Source organism: Pleurodeles waltl, chromosome 2_1, assembly GCF_031143425.1.
Source record: "Pleurodeles waltl isolate 20211129_DDA chromosome 2_1, aPleWal1.hap1.20221129, whole genome shotgun sequence".
In the NCBI taxonomy this organism is placed as follows: domain Eukaryota; kingdom Metazoa; phylum Chordata; class Amphibia; order Caudata; family Salamandridae; genus Pleurodeles; species Pleurodeles waltl.
This window is the reverse complement of record NC_090438.1, coordinates 350,644,199-350,667,227: the sequence shown is the minus strand read 5'-3', so window position 1 is coordinate 350,667,227 and position 23,029 is coordinate 350,644,199. Positions and strand designations below refer to the sequence as shown.

General features: G+C 47.1%; 1 protein-coding gene across 2 annotated transcripts in view; it reads left to right on the top strand.

Annotated features, from left to right (window-relative positions):
• BRWD3 (bromodomain and WD repeat domain containing 3) overlaps positions 1–23,029 on the top strand; it is a 993,456-nt gene that overhangs the window by 519,232 nt on the left and 451,195 nt on the right. For both annotated transcript variants that reach the window (XM_069212579.1, XM_069212580.1), the window contains exons 29-30: positions 1,893–1,954; positions 14,786–14,941. In XM_069212579.1, coding sequence (XP_069068680.1) covers positions 1,893–1,954; positions 14,786–14,941 — 218 coding nt within the window. The remainder of the gene's footprint in view (positions 1–1,892; positions 1,955–14,785; positions 14,942–23,029) is intronic.

Below are 23,029 nucleotides of genomic sequence, written 5' to 3'. Positions count from 1 at the left end.
CCTTTCCTTTGTCCAGTTTCGTGCCAGAGCAGGGGCTGGGGGATCCCTGAACAGGTGTAGACTGGCTTATGTAAGGAGGGCACCATATGTGCCCTTCAAAGCATTTCCAGAGGCTGGAGGAGGCTACTCCTCCCCAGCCCTTAACATCTATTTCCAAAGGGAGAGGGTGTAACACCCTGTCTCAGAGGAAATCCTTTGTTCTGCCTTCCTGGGACTGGGCTGCCCATACCCCAGGAGGGCAGAAGCCTGTATGTGGGTTGGGAGCAGCGGTAGCTGCAGTGAAAACCCCAGAGAGCTGGTTTGGCAGTACCCGGGGTCCATTCTGGAGCCCCGGGATGCATGGGATTGGCACCCCAATACCAGATTGGGCATGGGGGGACAATTCCATGATCTTAGACATGTTACATGTTCGGAGTTACCATTGTGAAGCTACATATACGTATTGACCTTTATGTAGTGCATGCGTGTAATGGTGTCCCGCACTCACAAGTTCTGGCAAAATTGTCCTGAACTATGTGGGGCACCTTGGCTAGTGCCAGGGTGCCCCCACACTTAGTAGCTTTGCACCTAACCTTCACTAAGTGAGGGTTAGACATATAGGTGACTTATAAGTTACTTAAGTGCAGTGTAAAATGGCTGTGAAATAACGTGGACGTTATTTCACTCGGGCTGCAGTGGAAGTCCTGTGTAAGAATTGTCTGAGCTCCCTATCAGTGGCAAAAGAAATGCTGCAGTCCATAGGGATCTCCTTGAACCCCAATACCCTGGGTACCTAGGTACCATATAATAGGGAATTATAAGGGTGTTCCTGTGTGCCAATTAGAATAGGAGAACATGGTCATTAGCCTGCAGTGACAATTTTAAAGGCAGAGAGAGAGCATAAGCACTGAGGTTCTGATTAGCAGAGCCTCGGTGACACAGTTAGGCACCACACAGGGAACACATTCAGGCCACAAACTATGAGCACTGGGGTCCTGGCTAGCAGAATCCCAGTGAGACAGGCAAAAACAAACTGACACACAAGTAAAAATAGGGGGATGGGGGTAACATGCCAGGCAAGATGGTACTTTCCTACACCCTGCACGTACAATGTCTAAGAATTGGCTTAGACACTGTAGGAGAATAGTGCTCATGCAGGTATGCCCTCACCTGTGGTATAGTGCACTCTGCCTTAGGGCTGTAAGGCCTGCTAGAGGGGTGACTTACCTGTTCCACAGGCAGTGTGTTGTGGGCATGGCACTCTGAGGGGAGTACCATGTCGTCTTAGTAGTTTTCTCCCCACCAGCACACACAAGCTGTGAGGCAGTGTGCATTTGCTTAGTGAGGGGTCCCCAGGGTGGCATAATACATGCTGCAGCCCTTAAAGACCTTCCCTGGCCACAGGGCCCTTGGTACCAGGGGTGCCATTTACAAGGCACTGATCTGTGTGCCAGTTATGGAGACAAAGGTACAGTTTTAGGAAAAGAACACTGGTGCTGGGGCCTGGTTAGCAGGATCCCCGCACACTTTCAATCAAAGCTGGCATCAACAAAAGGCAAAAAGGTAGGGGGTAACCATGCCAACAGTGGCATTTTCTTACACTTTGCTATCTGGGCTAGTCAGTGGCATACCTATCATACCTATGTATATGACTCCGTTTATTGGGTCTCGATAGACCTCAAAATAATGAGGTTGATGCTTAATTTGATGGAGCAGCATTGCAGGCACTACTTTGACAATGGCAAGGAGTTTAAAATATTCTCTTGTGAATGAAATTTGAAATAAAAAATAAAAGTTAACAACTATTTAATAAAATGTTGTCAATACCTTCAAACAGTCTTCTATGACACTTCTCAAATAATATCCTGATATGTGCAACAAGTTTTTCTTTTTCCTTCATTTATATTTTATAGCTGGGACAATAATGAACGGGAAAATATGAGCCCATGGGACATGGAACCGATACCACAAGAATGTAAGTGTGCATTTCAGAATCTTTTCATATATGACAAAAGGTTTAATACAACCTGTCTCTTATACTATGCCTGATACTAGTCTAAACAAAATGTGTAACATTCATGCAATGCCATATAGAATTGAACATTTTAGTAATGATTAGATTTTTCGTTTTCCTAAACCTGGTCTATCTAGACATGTGCATGTTCTCTCCTCTCTAGAGATGTTGCACGCTCTCGCTCCTCTATACCTTGTGAGTTTTAATGTTGATTGCTTCTTTCTATATGAAGTCTTTTCAGCAGCCTCCTTTTTCATAAAATGTGCTTTTCTGAATTATACACAGCCACAGAAGAGCATCACCAGGCACCTGACTCAATCTGGAAGATTTTTCAGCATAGCTCTTTTGCATCGGTATGTGATATCATTGCTCCACTCTGGAAGTCAAGGCAGGAGCTGCATGTATTCCCCACCCAAGTAAACTGTAAACTTCGCACTTGTATAGCGCACTACTCACCCGTTAGGGTCTCAAGGCGCTGTATGCATACCACTGTGGAACTCCTCCTGGCTTTTCCCTGTGAGGTGCCCACTGCTGTGCACCCCCAGGGTGAAGCCAGGCATCCAAGCGCTGTCAGGGCCGTTGTGGAGATTAAGCAAGCTATTGCCCAGACTTACAGAGTGGGACCCATTAATTAGATTAGGCACCGAGGCGAGAAATATCTGGTCCAAGGGAATTGAGCCTAAGACCCGCCGAGTCGGGAATTGAACCCTGGTTCCGCGCCAGATCTCTGCATCAGGGTCTGCTGCTCTAACCTTTGAGCCACACTTCTCCACTAGACTAGCACTCCACTAGTGCACTGACATCAGTTCCTTTGGTTCTGGGCCTTTGTACATACATCCAGAGGTAGCTCTTACTTTTTCTTGTCAGTTCACAAGTTTTTTTCTGATTAAATTATTTTCCAGTGTGTAACAGAACATATCCCTGCAGGGTTTAAGCCTTGTAGGGATCGTTACAAGTAGGTGTCTGTGAGATATCCCTACTAGGTATGTGTCTGGTGTTTGGGTTCCAAGTCATGCGAAGTGTGCCCTTATGCACCTGAAGATGATTTGGGATCATGAAGCCAAGGTGTATTTTGCCGAACACTGTTATGTAAGCCACGTTCCTGCTTGAGGTCAGGAGTATGGAACTGTTCCTGCTCGAAGTTAAGAGTATGGACCCACTCCTACTCCCATGACTAGTTTGAATGCAGTCCAAGTGTTTGGGTAAGTCTGAGTATAAAAAGAAGCATACAAAGTCCAAACGGTCGCAGCCTCGCCACTCTCCTGAGAAATTGTGAGGATGTCAATGTGCCCTGTCTGTCTTATTCCTGGTCCCCCACTGAAAAGCTGATTCCGGGGCTGATTCCCATGCATCCCAGATTTGCCACAATAGATTAAGGCATTCAGGGACACCATTTTACTAAGCTTAGGCACCCTTCTGGCTCCCTCTGGTGCACTTTTGAACTCCAAGGGTCCGTGGTGGCCTCTAGTTGGGTTACCTCCAACAGTTCCGACCTCCATGCTGTCTGCTTCCTGAACCCACTTTGGGAGCAGATTCCACGTTCTCGTTATGTTCTGCTTAAATTCTTCCACATTGATGCCGAAAACGGAAGAGGAGGACCTCGATTCTATTGTCCTCTCTGACTCCAAACTGAACCCCCCTCGACCGAGGTCATGTCCTGGAATAGAATAGAATGGAATTTAGCCACACCCGACGGCTGTTCATTCCGACTCGTAGAAAACTGCACCTTTGCCTAGGAGTTGCACTCTAGAGCTCCAAAAACTTTTTTGATTGGATTCTGACCAAGACCAGCAAGCCTTTGGCAAAGGCGACGATGGTGGGGATAAATCCCCCACACAATATGACAACAATTATTATTTGGACCAGACACATCCCCTCACACGAGGCTAGGATCTATCCTTGGGGATTCAGCAGAGAACACTGCCTCATTTGCTGTGGTCATCAAATAGGCAGGTGAAGTCCTAGACTTACAGTTGCTCTCTAGTCAAGTAAAAATCAAGGTACTAACTGAATCTCTGCCCCTTTCCTGCATTTAGCTAAGTCCTCATTGGCACTGAGCTAAACCTTACTCCTGTCGCCTGTAACTACACGGGTTGCATGCCGCCATAGACCTGCTCCCGGCAACCCTGCTTTTGTGACGCACTGCCCTACTCCAGAGAGCCTGATAGTTCAGGCTTCCCCTTACAGGATCAGTACAAAAGTTTTCCTCTGACCCCTTCGAACAGCATGTCAAAGAGACTGGATGCATTTTCTTTTCCACTAGCCCCTCCACCTTTTCTCTGGTCAGTCAACGTTTGCTGTTTGCTAGATAGGTGCTCTCACACATTATGGGACACTGATGCAAAGTTCTTGCTAGCAGGCCGAGAAGAATTATTTTTCAACTTGGTGCAATGTAAACCATTCAGGATGGTATCAACCTGTCCATATATGTCATTCGGCTGTTTATGGGCATGACCGACTGCTTAGGAGGAGAAGTTGGAACTAGCATGGTGTTACGGTTTCCAGCATGGATAAGATTCAGAGTTTTCTCGAGTGATGCCCAGGTGTCACTCTTGGATATGGTTTTCAATGGATCTCGCCTCCTTTGGGCGAAGGCTGACTCCGCCCTAGAGTGCTTCAGAGGAAATAGAACCACAGCATGCTCCCTCTTTCTGTACACACCCCCAAGCAGTTTCATCCCTTTGAAAGCATCCCCGGCAGACCAAGACCCACCTCCCCAACAACAGCCACCCTGATCCTTTTTGGGCTCTGTTAGAGGACCCAACAGAAAGCGCCCGGCCCCTCAGGGACATCGATCCAACAGTTCCCCTCCCCTTCACTAGCAATCTCAAAGCTGCTTTAGTTGGCCCTTAGTGCCACACAAGCACCCTATGAGAGGCAGGATCATTCATTTCCTCTACAAGTGTCAGGCCATAAGATCTGACAGAAGGGTCCTGCAGATAGTCCAGTGGGGCTTCTCCTTACTATTCCTTTCTGACCCACCATGTCTTTCATCTTTCAGAGGACCATTTGTCCATTTTACTGCAGGGAGTTCAAGCTTTTTTTGGCGAAAGGAGCCATAGAAAGAGTCCTGACCTCAGAAACCAGAACTAGTGGAGGGCTTACCCCTATTGTAAATCTTCAACATCTCAATTTCTTCATGAGGAAGGACAAAAACAAAATGCTATGCTGGCTCAGGTTCTGCTCTGCATCTAGGAGACTGGATGATAGTGCTGTAGCTGCAGGACACCTATTTCCATGTTCCTGATTTGCAGACCCACAGGCGTTTCAAGGTGTTCCACAAGCATTTTTAGTTTGCTGTGCTTCTTTTTAGAGGCATCAGTACCCTTCAGTTGTTCACAGTGGTGTTGGCGGTGGACACTGCTTACCTTGGTAGCTTCAGTGTACTCTTTCCCTACCTTGACGACCAGATGCTGAAGAGGAGCTTCCAAAGTCAGTCATGGACCATCCTGTATCATTGGTGTTGACTATTAATGTGTCACTTGTGACACATAGTGTGCCAGTGTGGACCTTGGCAGAAGCTACCTTTAATTGGAGCCGTCCTGGATTCAGACAATTAGTACTATTGTGCATGTACTAATCAATCATGTGCGATTAAGGGGGTGGCAATTTTGATAAAGAAATCGGTAGGTGTGAAGGTTGCTAATGTTAAGAAAGATCCTAGGGGTAGGTGGCTGGTTGTGGAGGCCGCCTTGCACGGTACCTGGTTTACGATCGCCGGGTATTGTGGTCCTAATGTCGATGACCCTTCACCCTTTCAAGATCTCTTTACCCATTTATTGGTTGCTAAACACCCGATTATAATTGGTGGGGATTTTAATGTTTTATTGAACCCTATTTTAGATAAGTCTACACCAATACCAACGGTTAATTCACCCAAAACTCGGTCAAGGATAAAACAAGGAATGTCTGATCTTGGTTTAATAGATATTTGGCACCAGAACGGTGGGGTGGGCCCCAGGTACACATTTAATAATAGGAAATATGGTACTCATTCAAGGATAGACTTTTTTCTAATTCAACATCAGCTAAGGGACATGGTAATATCGGTTTGCCATGCCCCGGCACATCTTTCAGATCACTCAGCAGTAATAATGCAAGTCTCCCTTAATAGCCAAGTGTCTACTCCCAGGTGGACAGTTAATAGTACTCTTTTTTTGGATGAGTTAATTGTGGATGGTTTGAGGAACGAGACTAATGAATTTTTTTAACTGAATTATGGATCCACCACATTGCAGATACTGTGGGATGCATATAAAGCCTTATTAGAGGTAGACTTGTGGGGGTTGGCCACTTATAGATATAGGGTGGAGTATAGGGTGGAGAGAGATCAATTAAAACAACTTGAGCTTAAGGTGGCTTCCTTGCAGGAGGCTACTTTAAGGGAGCTCAGTTAGAATCTGCAAGACTTGAGTTGGGCTTATTTTTAGAGGGGAAAGTGAGAAGGGCATGGGAATGCAGCAGGTTTGCCCACTACGAATATGGGGAAGGCTGTGGGAAACTTTTAGCCTGGAAAACCAAATCCGACCGTTTCAAGAATGTTATTTCACTTGTTAAATCAGAGGTTATGGGAGCTGTATTCACAACCAATTCTGAGATAGAGGAGGCCTTTGTGTTTTTTTTTCAGAGTTTGTACACAGCATTCTTCTGAAACGTCTGTAAAGGCTATTTGGATGCGCTTCATCTTCCTCAGTTAACAGCATTGAATCAGAATCAACTCACTAGGGAAATAGATTCTGGGGAGGTGAGAGCAGCAATTCAGTACCTAAAGAAGGGGAAGGCTCCGGGTCCAGATGGTTTGCCTAATGAATTATATGGTAACCTTTGCAAGGAGTTAGTAACTATTTTGACAGAATTGTTTAACCCTCTCTTACAGGAAGGGGTTGATATGGCCAAGTCTTGGGGCGAGGCAGTTATTAGCCTCCTTTTGAAACCAGGGAAAGATCCGGCCCTCTGTAGTTCATACAGGTCAATATCTCTGTTGAATTCAGATTATAAGTTTTACACCCATATTTTGTCTAACAGGCTCCAGAGTGTGATTTGTAATTTGATTCATGAGGACCAGAAAGGGTTTGTTAGAGGTAGATATTTGCATGAGTTGACTCATGATTTGTTGGATGCAGTGGATCTGGCGACCTCTGAAAAAGTTCCTCTGTCGGTCCTTACATTTGATGCAGCCAAAGCTTTTGACCGGGTAAATTGGCGTTTTTTACAATGTGTAATGGAGGCTTTTAGGTTGGGTCCGAAATTTATTGAGGCAATTCAGATTATTTATAAAGATCCATCTGCCTGCATTTTGATCAACGATAAGTTATCTTCTAGATTTAGCATTCAGAGAGGGAAGCGGCAGGGTTGTCCGTTGTCCCCTTTTCTTTTTGATTTATATATCGAACCTTTAGCAGCCATAATTAGGGCGGATAGAGAGATCCCTCCTTTTCAATGTATGGGTTGGGAGAAGAAGGTTGCTTTTTATGCTGATGATCTTATGATATATACTGGGGATTTGATACATGCTTTCTCTAGAATTCTACTATGTTTAAAGGAGTTTGGAGAAGTCTCGGGTTATTCTGTTAACCCCGAGAAAACTGAAATTATGTGTTGAAATACTACTTTTGATAGCCCGCTGGTTAAGCAACAGATTAGATACCTGGGAATTCAAGTTATTCCCAACCTAAATGAATTGGCTAAGGTTAATTTTGATAAGCTTTGTAAGGAGATTTCGTACCTTACTTAAGACTTGGGCCGGGCTCCCTCTGTCTTTTATAGGTAGAGTAAATATTCTTAAGATGGTTATTCTTCCTAAATTTACATTCCTGTTTAATACGTTCCCCTTGGAATTCAAGAAGAGCTCAGATGCAAGCTGATTTAACCTTGTTTGTATGGTCTTCAAAAGGTGTTAGGATTGCTTGGCAAAAACTGTGTAGGCCCAAGGGGAAGGGGGGGAATCTCAGCCCCAGATTTCTACAAATACTACTTAGCCTTTCACTTGAAAAATTTTAGGATTTTGCTACGGGATAGGTCGGAATATACTTTCTTTTGGGGCGCAGTGACTCAAGAGTTTTTAGCGGCTGGTAATTTGTTTTTTATATAAGTTTGGCCACCCGAAATTTTTCAAAAAGAATCGTTTGAAGCTTCTTAAGGATGCTGCCAGAGTATGGTGGTTGGTACGCCAAACCCTCCATATTCATTATTGCAGTCCAAGAGCTCCGGTCTGGGACTCACCTGGTACTCCTGAGTTTCCTTTAGATAGATTGGCTTTGGTGTTAAAGGGAGTGACGAGATGGGGATAAATTTTGAAGGAAGCTAAGTTGGTGTCCTGGTCAAAATTTGAAGAGTTAACAGATCATAAGCTTTCTAGGTTTAAATATTTACAATTAGTAAGTTGGGCGGCATCCCTTCAGGAGAAAGGGGGAGTGTATAATTTTTGGGAAGAGAAATTATCCTTGACTTTAGTACATAAAGAGGTTTCTGTTTGGCATCAGGCATTGCTTGACGCTTACGATTCGGCTGGTTTGTTTTTCGAGAAGAAATGGGGAGAGGTCTTGCCAGATTTGGATATAATGCAAATTTGGGAATGATCAAGTTCCATGCTATGGTCGGTAACTAGATCAGCCACTTTGGGGAAAAAAAAAGAAATTGTTTACGATGCATAGGGTTTATTAGTCCCCCCAGAAGTGATCTATTTTGGGGAAGTCAGAAAAAAAGTGTCCACGATGTGGGGAGCTCAATGCAAACAATATACATATGTGTTGGAGTTGCCCAAATCTAGGTATCTTTTGGTCTTGGATTAATGGTTTTCTTAAGCGATTTATAAGCACTGAAGTGGAGGTGACCTTCCCTTTAGTATTCTTTGGCGTCTCCCCCGTTTCTACATGGGACCAGAAGCTATCCAGGCCGTACAAGTGTTTATTGTTTTTGTTGATGCTATTGGCTTGGAGACAAATATGTCTAAAATGGGTCAGCCCTATACCCCCGAATGTTTTGGACTGGCTGTCTACTGTCGACTACTTTTCTTGCTTAGAACGTAGTGATCCAATGGGTAATAACGATGAATGTTGGGCCATTTGGGAAAATGTTTGGCAAAATTGAACTATTCTTTGTATATAGTCCAATGATTACACCCTCCTCCTCCCCCTCCCCCCACGCTCCCGGGCTTATGGTTGGGTAAGAGCTTTGGGTATGCCCGGGAGAGGTGAAGTGCTGTATCTGCTTCAGTTTAACCCGGTCAGACCGGTTCACCATGCTCGATGCAGGTTGATGACCCTCGAGTGGAGTGGTGGGACTTTCTCTATGAGGACAAAAAACAAAAATAACAAAAGTAAAAAAAAACAAAGCAGTATTTTGTTTGAAATATGTAAGTATTACAGTTTTTAAATTATTGACAAAAATCTGTTTTAAAAATAGACAGTTCATTTTTCAGAAACAGTTCCTGGGGGAAAGAATTATGATGTCCTTTTACAGGTAAGTATAACACTTACAGTTTCAGTCTTCGAGTTTTAAGAAGTCCACCGGTTGGGGTTCAAGTTAACCCCAAGCACCCACCACCAGCAACCTGGTGCTTGTCGGGTGCAGAGGTCAAAGTAGAGCAAATTTAGCGTGGGCTCTTATGGAGACAGGGTGTTTTCAGAATCAGGCCTGCCTGCAGGTAAGTGCCTGTGGCTCTTACCTGCAGCAGGGGGGATTAGAACAGCACTGGAGGGGCCACAAGTAGGCACCAAGCACACACCCTCAGTCGCACAGCGGTGGCCGGGTGCAGGGTGCAATCAGGATGTCGGGTTTCCAATGCTGGTCTATGAGGCCGCTCAGAGGCTACAGACGTGGTCCAGGGGGGTGTCGGGCACACCACCGGTCAGACAGGGAGGAGGGCCGCCTGCTGAACGTTGAGGCACCGGGGGTCGCTTTCTCCAAGGCCTTAGGTGTCCTTTATCTTTGTCCAGAGCTTTGTGGTCAGGGGGGTCCTCTGGATTCCCTCTGCAGGCGTCGTCGTGGAGGGGTGGAGAGGTCATCCTAGGGTGGGGACTTGCTTGCAATCGCCTCGGGACCCTCTCTTGCTGGGTGGACCACCTGGACACGTACCATGGGTGTTGGGTGCACAGGGGTCAGAACCCACGCATCTAGAGTGAGGTGGGAGTTCTTGGTTGTAGATTTTGTTAGACAGAGCCATTGACCTCGGGAGTTCTTGGTCCTTTTGGGTGTAGGGCAGTTCTCTGGAGTCAGACAGAGGTCGCTGGCCCCGCTGGACACGTCACTGGTAGTTTGCAAGTTCGTTGAAGCAGGAGAAAGGCCGGTAGGGCTGAGGCCAAAGCAGTTGTCATCTTCCTTCTTCTCTGCTGGGGGTTTCAGCGTAGCAGTCCTTCTTCTTCTTGTAGGTTGCCAGGAATTCGATGAGCTAGGTTCAGGGAGGCCCTTAAATCCTATATTTAGGGGCGTTTTAGGGGTCAGAGGGCAGTAGCCAATGGCTACTGTCCCTGAGGGTGGCTACACCCTCCTAGTATCCACTCTCTTAGAGAGGAGGGCACATTCCTACCCCTATTGGTCCCTGCCCTCCAAACCAAGATGGAGGATTCTGCAGGGAGGAGGCCACCTCAGCTCTGGACACCTTAGGGGTTGTCCTGCCTGGGGTGGTCACTCCTCCTTGTTTTCCCTAATTTTCCCACTGGACTTGCCACCAAAAGTGGAGCTTTGTCCGGAGGCGGACATCTCCACTAGCTGGAGTTCCCTGGGATCTGTAGATTGTCTTAGACAGAGCCGTTGTCCTCGGGTGGTCTTGGTCCTTTTGGGTGTAGGGCAGTCCTCTGGAGTTGGAAAGAGGTCGCTGGCCCTGCTGGACACGTCACTGGTAGTTTGCTGGTTCTTTGAAGCAGGAGATAGCCCGGTAGGGGTGGGGCCAAAGCAGTTTTTGTCTTCCTTCTTCTCTAAGCAGTCCTTCCTCTTGTGAGGTCGTCAGGAATCTGATGATCTGGGTTCAGGGTCGCCCCTAAATACTAAATTTAGGGGTGTGTTAGGGTTAGAGGGTAGTAGCCAATGGCTACTGTCCCCGAGGGTGGCTACATCCTCCTTGTGCCCACTCCCACTGGGGAAGGGAGCACATCCCTCTCCCTGTTGGTCCTAATCCTCCAAAGCAAGGTGGAGGATTTCTCAAGGAGGGGATCACTTCAGCGGTGGACCTTGCTGAGGGGGTGACTCCTCCTTGATTTTCTCATTATCCCTCCGGACTTGCCACCAAAAGTGGGGGCTCGCCCGGGGGGGCGGGCATCTCCACTAGCTGGAGTGCCCTGGGGCATTGTAACACCAGGCTTGAGCCTTTGAGGGTCACCATCAGGTGTTACAGTTCCTGCATGGGGAGGTGTGAAGCACCTCCACCCAGGACAGGCTTTGTTTCTGACTGCACAGTGCACAAAGGCACTCTTCTCAGGTAGACAGAAACTCGTCTGGAAGTGGCAGGCTGGCACAGACCGGTCAGCCTTGCACACTAGTAGTTGAGCTAACATACAGGGGGCATCTCTGAGATGCCCTCTATGTGCATTTTCCAATAAATCCCACACTGGCATCGGTGTGGGTTTATTATGCTGAGAAGTTTGATACCAAACTTCCCAGTATTCAGTGAAGCCACTATGTAGCTTTGGAGTTCGTAATGACAAACTCCCAGACCATATACTCAATGTGGCTTCTCTGCACTTACAATGCCTAAGAATGGACTTAGACACTGTAGGGGCATATTGCTCATACAGCTTTGCCATCACCTGTTGTATAGTGCACCCCTGCCATAGGGCTGTAAGGCCTGCTAGAGGATTGACTTACCTATTCCACAGGCAGTGGTTTGTGTGACTTTGTCTTTATCTCCCCACCAGCGCACACATGCTGCAAGGCAGTGTGCTTGTGCTGAGTGAGGATCCCCTAGAGTGGCATAATACATGCTTCAGCCCTTAGAGACCTTCCCTGGCCAGAGGGCCGTTGGTACCATGGGTACCTTTTCCAAGGGATTCAACTGTGTGCCAGGACTGTGCCAATTGTGAAAACAAAGGTACAGTTTTAGGGAAAGAACACTGGTGCTGGGGCCTGGTTAGCAGGGTCCCAGCACACTTTCAATCAAAGGTGGCATCAACACTAGGCAAAAAGTGAGGGGTAATCATGTCAACCGTGACGCTTTCCTACAGTCTTTCAGCAGTGGGGTGAGCCTTGGTTATATCAGTTTGCCACTGCTGAAAACGTGCAGCATCATCTGTTCTGTGCACTAGAGTTCTCAAAGCCTCTCTCACTCGGAGGCGCTTTTTGCCTCTAGTGGAGCTGTGGCTTCCTTGTCACCTTTATGCCCATACCACTCCTTTCCAGAGTTCTCAAGAAGATTAGGACCTACTGGGCCCAAGTCTCTCCCTTCAGGAAGATCATCTGTTGCATCAGAGGAGGGTTCTCCACCTGAACCTGTCAATGGTCTGCCTTCATGTATGAAGATTGAGTGGTGACAGGTGGAAGCCTTCACGTTATGCTCGAAGTCTGCAATGTTATCTTGGCAGCCAGACGTCCCTTTACCAAGCCATTCCATGCCTGCTGATTGAGCAAGTTTGTGGCATGGGGTGCAGAAAGGCAATTTGACCTGCTTCCTGCTTCCCTTTCTCAGGTCCTTCTGTTTATTTTTTCTCTTGCCCAGCAGGGCTCTGCCCTGAGCACCATAAAGCACTATCTTTGTACCATCTCAGCCTTCCTGCTGTTCCTCTTCAAATCCCCTGTTTTAAATAGGTTTTTGAAAAGTCTCCAACATATGCCTCCACCGTCACCCTTTAGCATGTCTTAGTACGATCTCAGTCTCATACTTATATTTCTAATGCGCGCCCCCTTTGACCCATCACATAACTGTCCTCTCAGGTGCCTTACCATTAAGGCAGCCTTACTTGTGGCGATAACATCTGTGTGGAGCTTTAGTGAGCTCCATGTATTGTCATCTAAGCCTGCGTACCTAACCATCTTCCCATACAAGCTGGTTCTTCGCAATAGAGCTTCCTTTCTGCCAAAAGTTGTCACTCTCTTTCATGTAGGCCAGTCTATCACCCTGTCTAACTATTATGCTTCATTGCATCTGTCTAAAGAAGAGGAGCTACTCCATTGACTGGACCCAAAAAGAGCGTTGTCATTTTACCTTGACCATCCAAAAGAATTCTGAGCGGACAACCAACTCTTTGTGGGGTATGTTGGAACAAGAAAGGAAATGCTGTGCAGAAATGTTTCGTCATGATGGAACATGCTCTGTATTAAAATCTGCTACCCACTGTCCAAGAAGCAACCCTCTGAGGACCCTCATTCAAACAAAGCCAAGGCTGAGACCACTGTATTAGCAGTTGGAGTTCCAGTTCTGGACATCAGTCAGGAAGCAACGTGGGCTTCTCTGTATATGTTCACCAAGCACTGCTTCTGGACAGTCGAGTCTGTCGGGATTGGCATTTTGCCTATTCGCTCCTCAAGTACTCGGTAGTGTGAATTTGTTCCTCAGACCCTGAGGTCTTGCTTGGGTGTGCCTTCTGAAGTAAGGAATCTGCAGCTTGAAGGTGAATTAGTTGGTTACCTTTGGTAGCGTCTTATTTGGCAGAAACTCTATATAGCCATAGATTCCTTACTGTGCCAGCCATCCTCCTCCCCTGCAAACAAATTTCTTGGGGTTGGGCTGTTCCTCTTTCAGGAACCTAGTTTTCCACACCAGTAGTCCGTGTTCTTTGTGGCCTCGTGCTCCTGGTATACAAAGTCATAAAAAAAAAACGACAGCAGCACGCTGGAGTGGTGCCTGAATATGCTCCACCCACATCACTTTCACCACCTATGCCACGTGGAGAGGAATTAAGCCATTTACCAGCACGCAGAGGCACTGCTCAAGAAAAAGTTCTGGATACAGTCTGTTGCCTGGGTGTAATTCTAAGGTAAGGTATCTTCAACTAGCTAGATACTCTACCACATAAGGCGTTACCAAAGGTAAGTAACTTGTTCTTCGTTTTCTAAAGTAAAGCACTGACTTGGCATTGTTTTATATTGTTATTTACTGTGTTCCACTGAACCTGAAATGGTTTCCCTCCTCCTTCAAGATGAATTTATGACTGTTCGTCCTCACTTCCCTAAGAGAATGAAAGTCCTGGTGTATAAAGGGTTGAGGTCATAAAGCAGTTGTGGTATTGCAATGCACTGGAATGCATCCAGTTTTCTTTTGGCCCATGTCTGATGTTTCAAAGCTGCACAGTAGAAACAGCTCTTAGCACGGATTCACAGACATCCTGCCTAATGTAGACTAATGAGGTAGCATTCAATCAAGAAAGATATTCACTAATTATTATCCCAGATCTTCCTGTCTCGATGTGCATGTCTGTGCAAGAGGGTTACCTCTTCTTTCTTGTGCATTGCTAGGTTGTTTGTCCAGAGTGCCAGTTCAGAGTCTTCTCCAGTTCCTCAGACTGTCATTCATTAGGGACGATTGTTATAAAGAAAGGTTTACATTAATTGTACCGAACATTATGAATTGAAAGAAACTGCCAGAATAGTCACAGCTGCTACTATTCGTGAAACATATAGAAGGTAATTATGGAACATGGTGCAACTTTGTCTTCTCCATAAATGCCCTTTTTTATAATTATATCTTTTAACTATAATTCACTCTCCACAATGATTAATGTTTTACGTTGGTATGAAGGGATGGGATTGTGGAACTGTCATATTGACTATTACAGTTAATTGTGTTTTCTTCTATTTTTGTGTGCATATCATGGTGTAACATGATGGGTTTAACAATATTTTCTTTTTTTATTATCATCACAGTAGCTTTGCCAGATGAGATTGGTGCAGGTGTTCCAGTAACCCCAGAAGAATTTAAGGCACTGCTGTACAAACCCCAGGAAGGTGAATGGGGTGCTCATTCTAGAGATGAAGTTTGTGAGCGAGTTATCAGGGGAATTGATCAGCTTCTTTCACTGGGTATGCTAATTATTACATCTGTCACATGCAAAGCACCCCTTCCCTGACAAATGTTCCCAGATGTGAATCATGGGCTTAATTTACAATCATAGTATTTTGCAATGTCAAATTGATGTTTGTTCAGAAACTTTAATGTGTGATCAGTCACCATCTAAATGAATAGACATTGTCAGTTTGATTTGATTTGATTAGGGGTCTAATTCAGATCCACAAACATTTTTGTAATTGTTGTGCCAAAATGCAGCATGAGCCTGTAGATTGGACAGTAAACTCACTTAGGGGGTGATTCTAACTTCGGCGGGCGGCGGAGGCCGCCCGCCAAAGTTCCCCCACCAAAATACCGCTCTGCGGTCGAAAGACCGCTGAGGGTATTTTGGGATTTGCCCTGGGCTGGCGGGCGGCCGCCAAAAGGCCGCCCGCCAGCCCAGGGCAAATCAACCTTCCCACGAGGACGCCGGCTCAGAATTGAGCCGGCGTAGTGGGAAGGTGCGACGGGTGCAGTGGCACCCGTCGCGTATTTCAGTGTCTGCATAGCAGACACTGAAATACTTTGTGGGGCCTCCAGGGGCCCCGCGGCACCCCCTACCGCCATCCTGTTCCTGGCGGGAGACCCGCCAGGAACAGGATGGCGGTAGGGGGTGTCAGAATCCCCATGGCGGATTCTGCAGGGCAGCGGGAAACCGGCGGGAGACCGCCGGTTTCCCGCATCTGACCGCGGCCGAACCGCCGCGGTCAGAATGCCCTGCGGGGCACCGCCGGTCTGTCGCGGTGCTCCCGCCGACCCTGGCAGAATGACCCCCTTAATCTTAATTGAAAATTACATTTATCACAGCTGGTATCTAGTCCCTGATGATCATTTCCTACTTTCCATGCCTAACAAAAGATTCTAAAACATGTCAGCTGCTAACCAGCCTGTTATATTTATGGTGTCAGGTCACTAGGTTTTTGTAAGTCAACTCTATAGATAGCTATTCAAAAGGTTAGAAACCTTACTGTCAAGTTGTGGGGCGATTGATGTAAGCAGGATTCGTATAGTTGGTTGTGATCCTCTGCTTGAAAAATAAGTTCTAATATGACAGCACCAGGTAGTGTTCCTCATGTCCCAGGATGTCACATTTGCACCTTTGCAGTGCCCTCCAGACATGAGGTTAGTCTAATGCAGAAATGACACCTGAGGCGCACTACTTCTGATGGATATTTCTAACTGCAGATCCCTCACCTTGTGAATATTACCCAGACATCAGACTTGGATCCTCAAACTTAGTAGCAGTACTCCAGTAGGCCAGAAGGTGGCTTTGTGCACCTCCCTTCCCACTTTGTACTATGTGGAAATGACACCCATACGTGCTTTCATTAGTTCCTTTCTTTCCGTGCTTTCCGACTTGGATCCAGAGCTGCCCCTTAGCCTTTGAATTCTTTTTTCGCAAGTCTTTTCCAATGTGCAAGGAACATTGTACAGGGACTGTTGCAAACAGATGTGTGCGGCAGACCCTCACGAAGGATGGCTGTAGTTAGAACATGATTCCAGAGCTCGCAATTATTGTGCCTAGATGAATCTGAAGGCCATGCAGGACCGTGAGGTGAAGCATTTTTGTCATCAAGTATCGGAACACTCCATGCCGCGACCAGTTAAGGTTGAAAGGAAGATCCCATTCCCGCTCCCGAAATTACTCGTAAGGCAGATCTTTGCATGGGCAAAGTTTTTTGTTAAGTCAAAGGAGAAGCATAAGAAATCTAAGCAGGAAGCATCCCCGTCCCACCATTTTCGACCTCCAAAGAGGTTCGGATGACATCGTCATGCCTCTCGATCTTGCTACTGCCAATTCCGAGGCTGATCCTTGTGCACCCCGAATTTCCAGGTCCGTCATCGACTGTTGAGGAAGCCTTGCTGTACAATTTTGGCACCCTTCTAGTTACCTCTGGCATTCATTTAGGCTCAAAGAATCTACAAATGCCTCCCTGTCAGACTTCTGCCAGCAGGTCTACCTTTGGTGCAGTCTATGCCTCTCAAACCCCTTCAGATACAGCACCTGCTTCGGTGCTAACTTCAGTTCTGGTGCCACCCAATGTGCTAGTTTTCCTTCACATTGTTGCCATTACTGATGCCTGAGAAGGATTTGCAGCTTATTGTGCTCTTTATACGGAATCTTCCCTGACCTTAGCATAGGCCCCAGATTCGGAGCCCTTAGATCTTTATCCATGTGGAGGTGATGATGGGACCAACAAGAGTCATGAGCCGCAAGGGCAACCTTTCCGCAAGTAGATTAGACACTTTGCTTGAGATTAACTTTTTTACTGAGCCCCCCACTTGTGAGGTGATATGTTTTCATTTGGTGGTCTAAAAGGCAGTGGGGTTGTTGTGTCTTCAACTCTCCACAGTAGAGGCAAGACCAGCATCCTACCTGAGGTTCCCCTGCTGGCAATCCCTACAGATGAACCATTACTGCCCTTCAGTGACACCTTCCTCGAACTGGCTCATCAAAAACGGATCGCCAGAGATGGTGTCACATCATATGTAGTAGACAGCTTCCCTGCTGTTTTACCTGGGTTTTCAACCAGTGAGCACAAATCTCACTTGTGACCTCCCAATGACTCATTCATGGGATCCGTAATGGAGACCTCCCTTCTCTGAGCTTTTCTCTCTCCAGAGTGAATTGCCAACATCAAGGAGATTGATAGACCTGTCAGCCTTGGTGTGGTCTTCCTCGAAACCTCTTACCATATTCCTCAATTTTTACTGATCTTGGTCTTGTTGTCTATAGGACTCTGTGCACCTTTCCACTGCTGAATAATGTTAAATTGTAAGGAAATGTCTCTCCGTATGGTCACCCTGAAGTTTTTTTAATCAATGCTGCTGTTTTTTTGACTCTGAGAGTGCACAGCGGCCTGCTGATAGGACCTCACTGCCAGTGCCCTGATCCTAAAATGTATGTTGAATTGGCTGTACCCAAATGGAAATAGCTAAAGTACCTTAATATCTAGTATAAAGTAACCTGGCAACCAGGGCATGTAAGTTAGAAGAGTACCCCAGTTCTTACAGCACTAGTTGTGCCACCCTGGAGGTCCGCCATATAAAACGAGCCCCCTAGGCTGCCACTACAGACTGGTGGAGTAGTGTTTACTCCTAGCCCGTCTTTGCCATTATCAGCAGCAGCAAAGCCACTACTTCACCTATGCATCAAGTCACCCCTCTGGCTGTCCTGCTGAGTCCAAAGGCAGGGTGCAACATATGACTCGGGCAGGACATGCACTTTACATGTCCTGATAGTAAACACTCTGAAACATTGTTTGTACTGTGGAAAGAGTTTGTCCCCCAGATGGTGAGGACAGGATTCCACCCTGACTCCTCAGCTGCACCTAGTTCCTGAATGATGCAACCAAAGTGGGCACTTCAAGTTATCAAACAACTTGTGACTTTAAGCCTGCCTTGTATCTCAAATTGAAATTAACTTAACTTGTTGCAGTGTGCAGCTTCACCAATCTGCCACTTTGTAGCCTTCAAAACTCCTGTGCCTTCTAGGGCACTCATGGAGCCTGTTCTACAAGACAGCTTTCTGCCCTCCTGGAGAGATGTGCCAGTGACTCTCAGGAAGGAGGACATTGAGGGATTGCAGGCCAGGACGGTGTTACCTCCTGTAGGAGATGCCACTGTAGGCGTGGCTACCTCCTAACCTTTTGCCTTTTGTTCATGCTAGTTATGATTGAAAGTGTGCTGGGACCCTACTAACCAGGCCCCAGTACCAGTGTTCTTTCCCTAAAACTGTACCTTTGTATCCACAATTGGCACAGCCCTGGCACACAGATACGTCCCTTGTAAATGGTAACCCTGGTACCAAGGGCCCTGTGGCCAGGGAAGGTCTCTAAGGGCTGCAGCATATATTATGCCACCCTGGGGAGCCCTCACTCAGCACATGCACACTACCTCACAGCTTGTATGTGCTGGTGAGGAGAAAAAGACTAAGTCATCATGGCAGTCCCCTCAGGGTGCCATGCCTACAACCCACTGCCTGTGGCATAGGTAAGTCACTCCTCTAGAAGGCCTTACAGCCCTAAGGCAGGGTGCCCTATACCACAGGGGAGGGCATAGCTGCATGAGCACTATGCCTCTACAGTGTCTAAGCCAAATCATAGACATTGTAAGTGCAGGGGAGCCATAAAGAGTCTATGGTCTGGGAGGTTGTCAAACGTGAACTCCACAGTTCCATAATGGCTACACTGAATACTGGGAAGTTTGGTATCAAACATCTCAGCACAAAAAATCCACACCGATGCCAGTGTGGGATTTATTGAGAAATGCACACAGAAGGCATCTTAGAGAAGCCCCCTGTATACCAGCCCAACTACTAGTGCTAGGCTGACCAGTTTCTGCCAGCCTGCCACATCCAGACGGGGTTCTGGCCACATGGGGTGAGTGCCTTTGTGTGCTCTGTGACAAGGAACAAAGCCTGTACTGGGTGGAGGTGCTTCACACCTCCTCCTGCAGGAACTGTAACACCTGGTGGTGAGCCTTAAGGGCTCAAGCTTGGTGTTAAAGCGCTCCAGGGCACTCCAGCTAGGGGAGATGCCCGCCCCCTGGACACAGCCCCCACTTTTTGTGGCAAGTCCAGGGGAGAAAATGAGGAAAACAAGGAGGAGCCATCCTCCAGCAAGGACAGTCCCTAAGGTGCACTGAGGTGACCCTTGCCTTAGAAAATCCTCCATCTTACTTTGGATTTGTATTTCTCCCAATAGGATTAGGGATGTGCCCCCCTCCCCACAGGGAGAAGGCACAAGGAGGGTATAGCCACCCTCAGGGACAGTAGCCATTGCCTACTGCCCTCCAGCCCTAATCACACCCCTAAACTCAGTATTTAGGGGCAACCCTGAACCCAGGTTAACAGATTTCCTGACGACCTAACAAGAAGAAGGATTGCTGACCTGAAAACCCCACAGAGAAGAAGGAAACGACAACTGCTTTGGCCCCAGCCCTACCGGCCTGTCTCCAGATTCAAAGAACCTGCAACAGCGACGCATTCTGTGGGCCCAGCGACTTCTGCCGACTCAGAGGACTGCCCTGCAAACCCAAAGGACCAAGAAACACCTGTGGACAGCAGCCCTGTCTAATCTACAAAGAAGAAACAAACTTCAAAAGGAATCCAGCCTCACTCCGGAAGCATGAGTCCCCAACACTCTGCACCCAACGCCCCCGGCCTGTGTCCAGAGAAACCAACACTGCAGTGAGGACCTCCAGGCGACTCCCGCGATGTAGAAACCCTGCGACGACCTCCCTGCACCCCCACGGCGACGGCTGCAGAGAGAATCCAGAGGCTTCCCCTGACGGCAACTGCCTGGTATCAAAGAATCCGACGCCTGGAAGAAGCACTGCACCCACAGCCCCCAGGCCCGAGAGAAACCAACTACTGATGCAGGAGTGACGAGCAGGCAGCCCTCATCCTTGCCCAGTTGGTGGCTGGCCCGAAAAGCCCCCCTGTGCCCTGCCTGCATTGCCAGAGTGACCCCTGGGACCCTCCATTGATTTTAATACTAAACCCGACACCTACTTTGAACCCTGCACCCGGCTGCCACTGTGCCACCGAGAATGTATTTTGTTTGCCTGTTTGTGCCCCCCGACCCCCTACTGTGCTCTACAAAAACCCCTGGTCTGCTCCCCGAGGACGCGGGTACTTACCTGCTAGCAGACTGGAACCGGAGCACCCCAGGCCTCTGTAGGCGCCTATGTTATTGGGCCCTACTGTGACCTCTGCACCTGACCGGCCCTGTGTTGCTGGTGTTGGGTGTTTAGGGTTGTCTTGAACCCCGATGGTGGGCTGCCTATGCCCCGGAGACTGAACTTGTAAGTGCTTTACTTATCTGATAAACTAGCTTGTACTTACCTCCCCCAGGAACTGTTGATTTTTGCACTATGTCCACTTTTAAAATAGCTTATTGCTATTTTTGCCAAAACTGTGTACATTACTGTTTTACTTTAAAGTTCCATACTTACCTATGACAAGTACCTTACAATGTATGTATGTACTTGAATTCGGAATCTTGTGGTTCTAAAATAAATTAGGAAAATAATATTTTTCTATATAAAAACCTTATTGGCCTGGAGTTAAGTCTTTGAGTGTGTGTTCCTCATTTATTGCCTGTGTGTGTACAACAAATGCTTAACACTACCCTCTGATGAGCCTAATGCTTGACCACACTACTCTATTATTGCCACTATCAACCTCTAAGGGGAACCCTTGGACTCTGTGCACACTATCTCTCACTTTGAGATAGTATATACAGAGCCAACTTCCTGCACCTCCCTCCTGCAGGAAGCCACTTACGTGTTAAACTCAAAAGGCAGGCTTCAAAGGGGAAGCCACATTTGAAGGGCAGATGTGTCAAACTAGGGAGGAGTGCTGCCCCATTGTTTAGACACAGGCTGGCATGGGAAGCAGAGAGGGGAAACCAGTTGCCAAACCGATTTCCACCGGGTCTTATATCCTTTTGATAGCCACACCCCAGGCATGAGCTAGGGAGGTCCGAAAGAAGGATCTTTGCCATTTTCGGAGTGGGCAGGATGGTACATTCTAGGATAGCCTGATGCCAAGCTCCACAGGAAGTAGTCACCAGGTGGGAGGGAACCACGTAGCCCATTGGCCTCGACTACATCCAGCCCTGAGAGCATTTTTCGAGCATAGGAGGGGCAACTTTGGGCCCCAGACCTCAGAACTCACCCAACTTGGAAGAAGGATTGGTTAAGGACTGCCGTGGTGCACCAAAGGACCAGCAAAGAGAGACAGCACTGTTGAGGACTGCACCTGCTGGACCTGGTGGCTAAAGAAGAGAGGGACTGTGCCTTCTGTGTCCTACTCAAGGAGAAGTTGTCTCCAGGGCCCAGTCAAGCCACGAGAACCACAGGGACAAGCTGACAGCTCTTCCACTCGCAGCAGAGGGACAAACAGTTTAAGAAGCCTGCTGGGGCAAGTGGGTAGCCCAAACTCTTCAAGCCACTACTACCACCAGTGTCGTGTAGCACCAAGGACCAAGACACAATGTGCGGAGTTAAACCTGAGTTCGCTTAACTCGGAGTTGCTGTCCGAGAGTTACTGTGACCCTCAGAAGGCAAGTTATCGACCCAGAAAGGATTAGCCTGTGAATGCGACATCAGACAACCGGTAGTCCAGTGGCGACTGGACTTCAGCCATACTGGACAGTACTTTGTGGGATGTCAAGTCTGCAACCCTCACCATCTTTGTGGACCAAGTAACACCTGCAGGAAAGCCCCATTGAACGTGTCACATCCACAGCATCATTCGAGCATCTTCAGGATCCTTCAGCCCTTGCATCAGGACCACTCCAGAGGAATCCATTGCAATACAGATACAGAGCCAGGAACCGTGAAGTGAAGACTTCTTCTTCTGTGGAGGTGACTGTTTCTAAGTACCTCAATGGTACCCTTGACTAACTCCTTGAGAGTTGGTCATCCCAAGTAGTTCTAACCTACAGCATTGGACTTACCTACATTTTCAGTGAAAAAGCTTTGAAGTGTTCAATATATTGAATTTGGCAAGGCTTGTATGTAGCTGTGTGAAAATGCTTTCATTTATTATTACTTGTAAAATGCATATTTTCAGAACTGTCTGGTGGAACGTTTTCATTCTAGTGTCCAAAGTCTTATAAAAATACAGTCTACTTTTATGAACTTGTGCCAAATTTCTTCAGTGTTGTTTCATTATATTTTTCAATTGTTTTGGTGCTTTTAAAATGCTCTACAATTGTTCCTCTGTGTAAGCCTTGCTGGTCAGTACCACAGCTTCCCACCATTGAGCTAAGGGTTTGCCAGACGAAGCCTTAGGGTCCTATAGGGGTTGGTAAGTGTATTACACAGTGAGGGTACTCAACCACACCATATGATACACCCTATTTCCTCACATAAATTATGCATGCTTACTCCCTAAAACGTGGTGATATTAGATTTCACCCGATTGGCTCATTTAATTTACTTGTAAGTCCCTATTAAGCTGGTACAACATGTACCCATAGCCTGTAAATTAAATGCTGCTAGTGGCCCTGCAGCACTGATTATACCACCCACTGAAGTAGCGTTTTAAACAT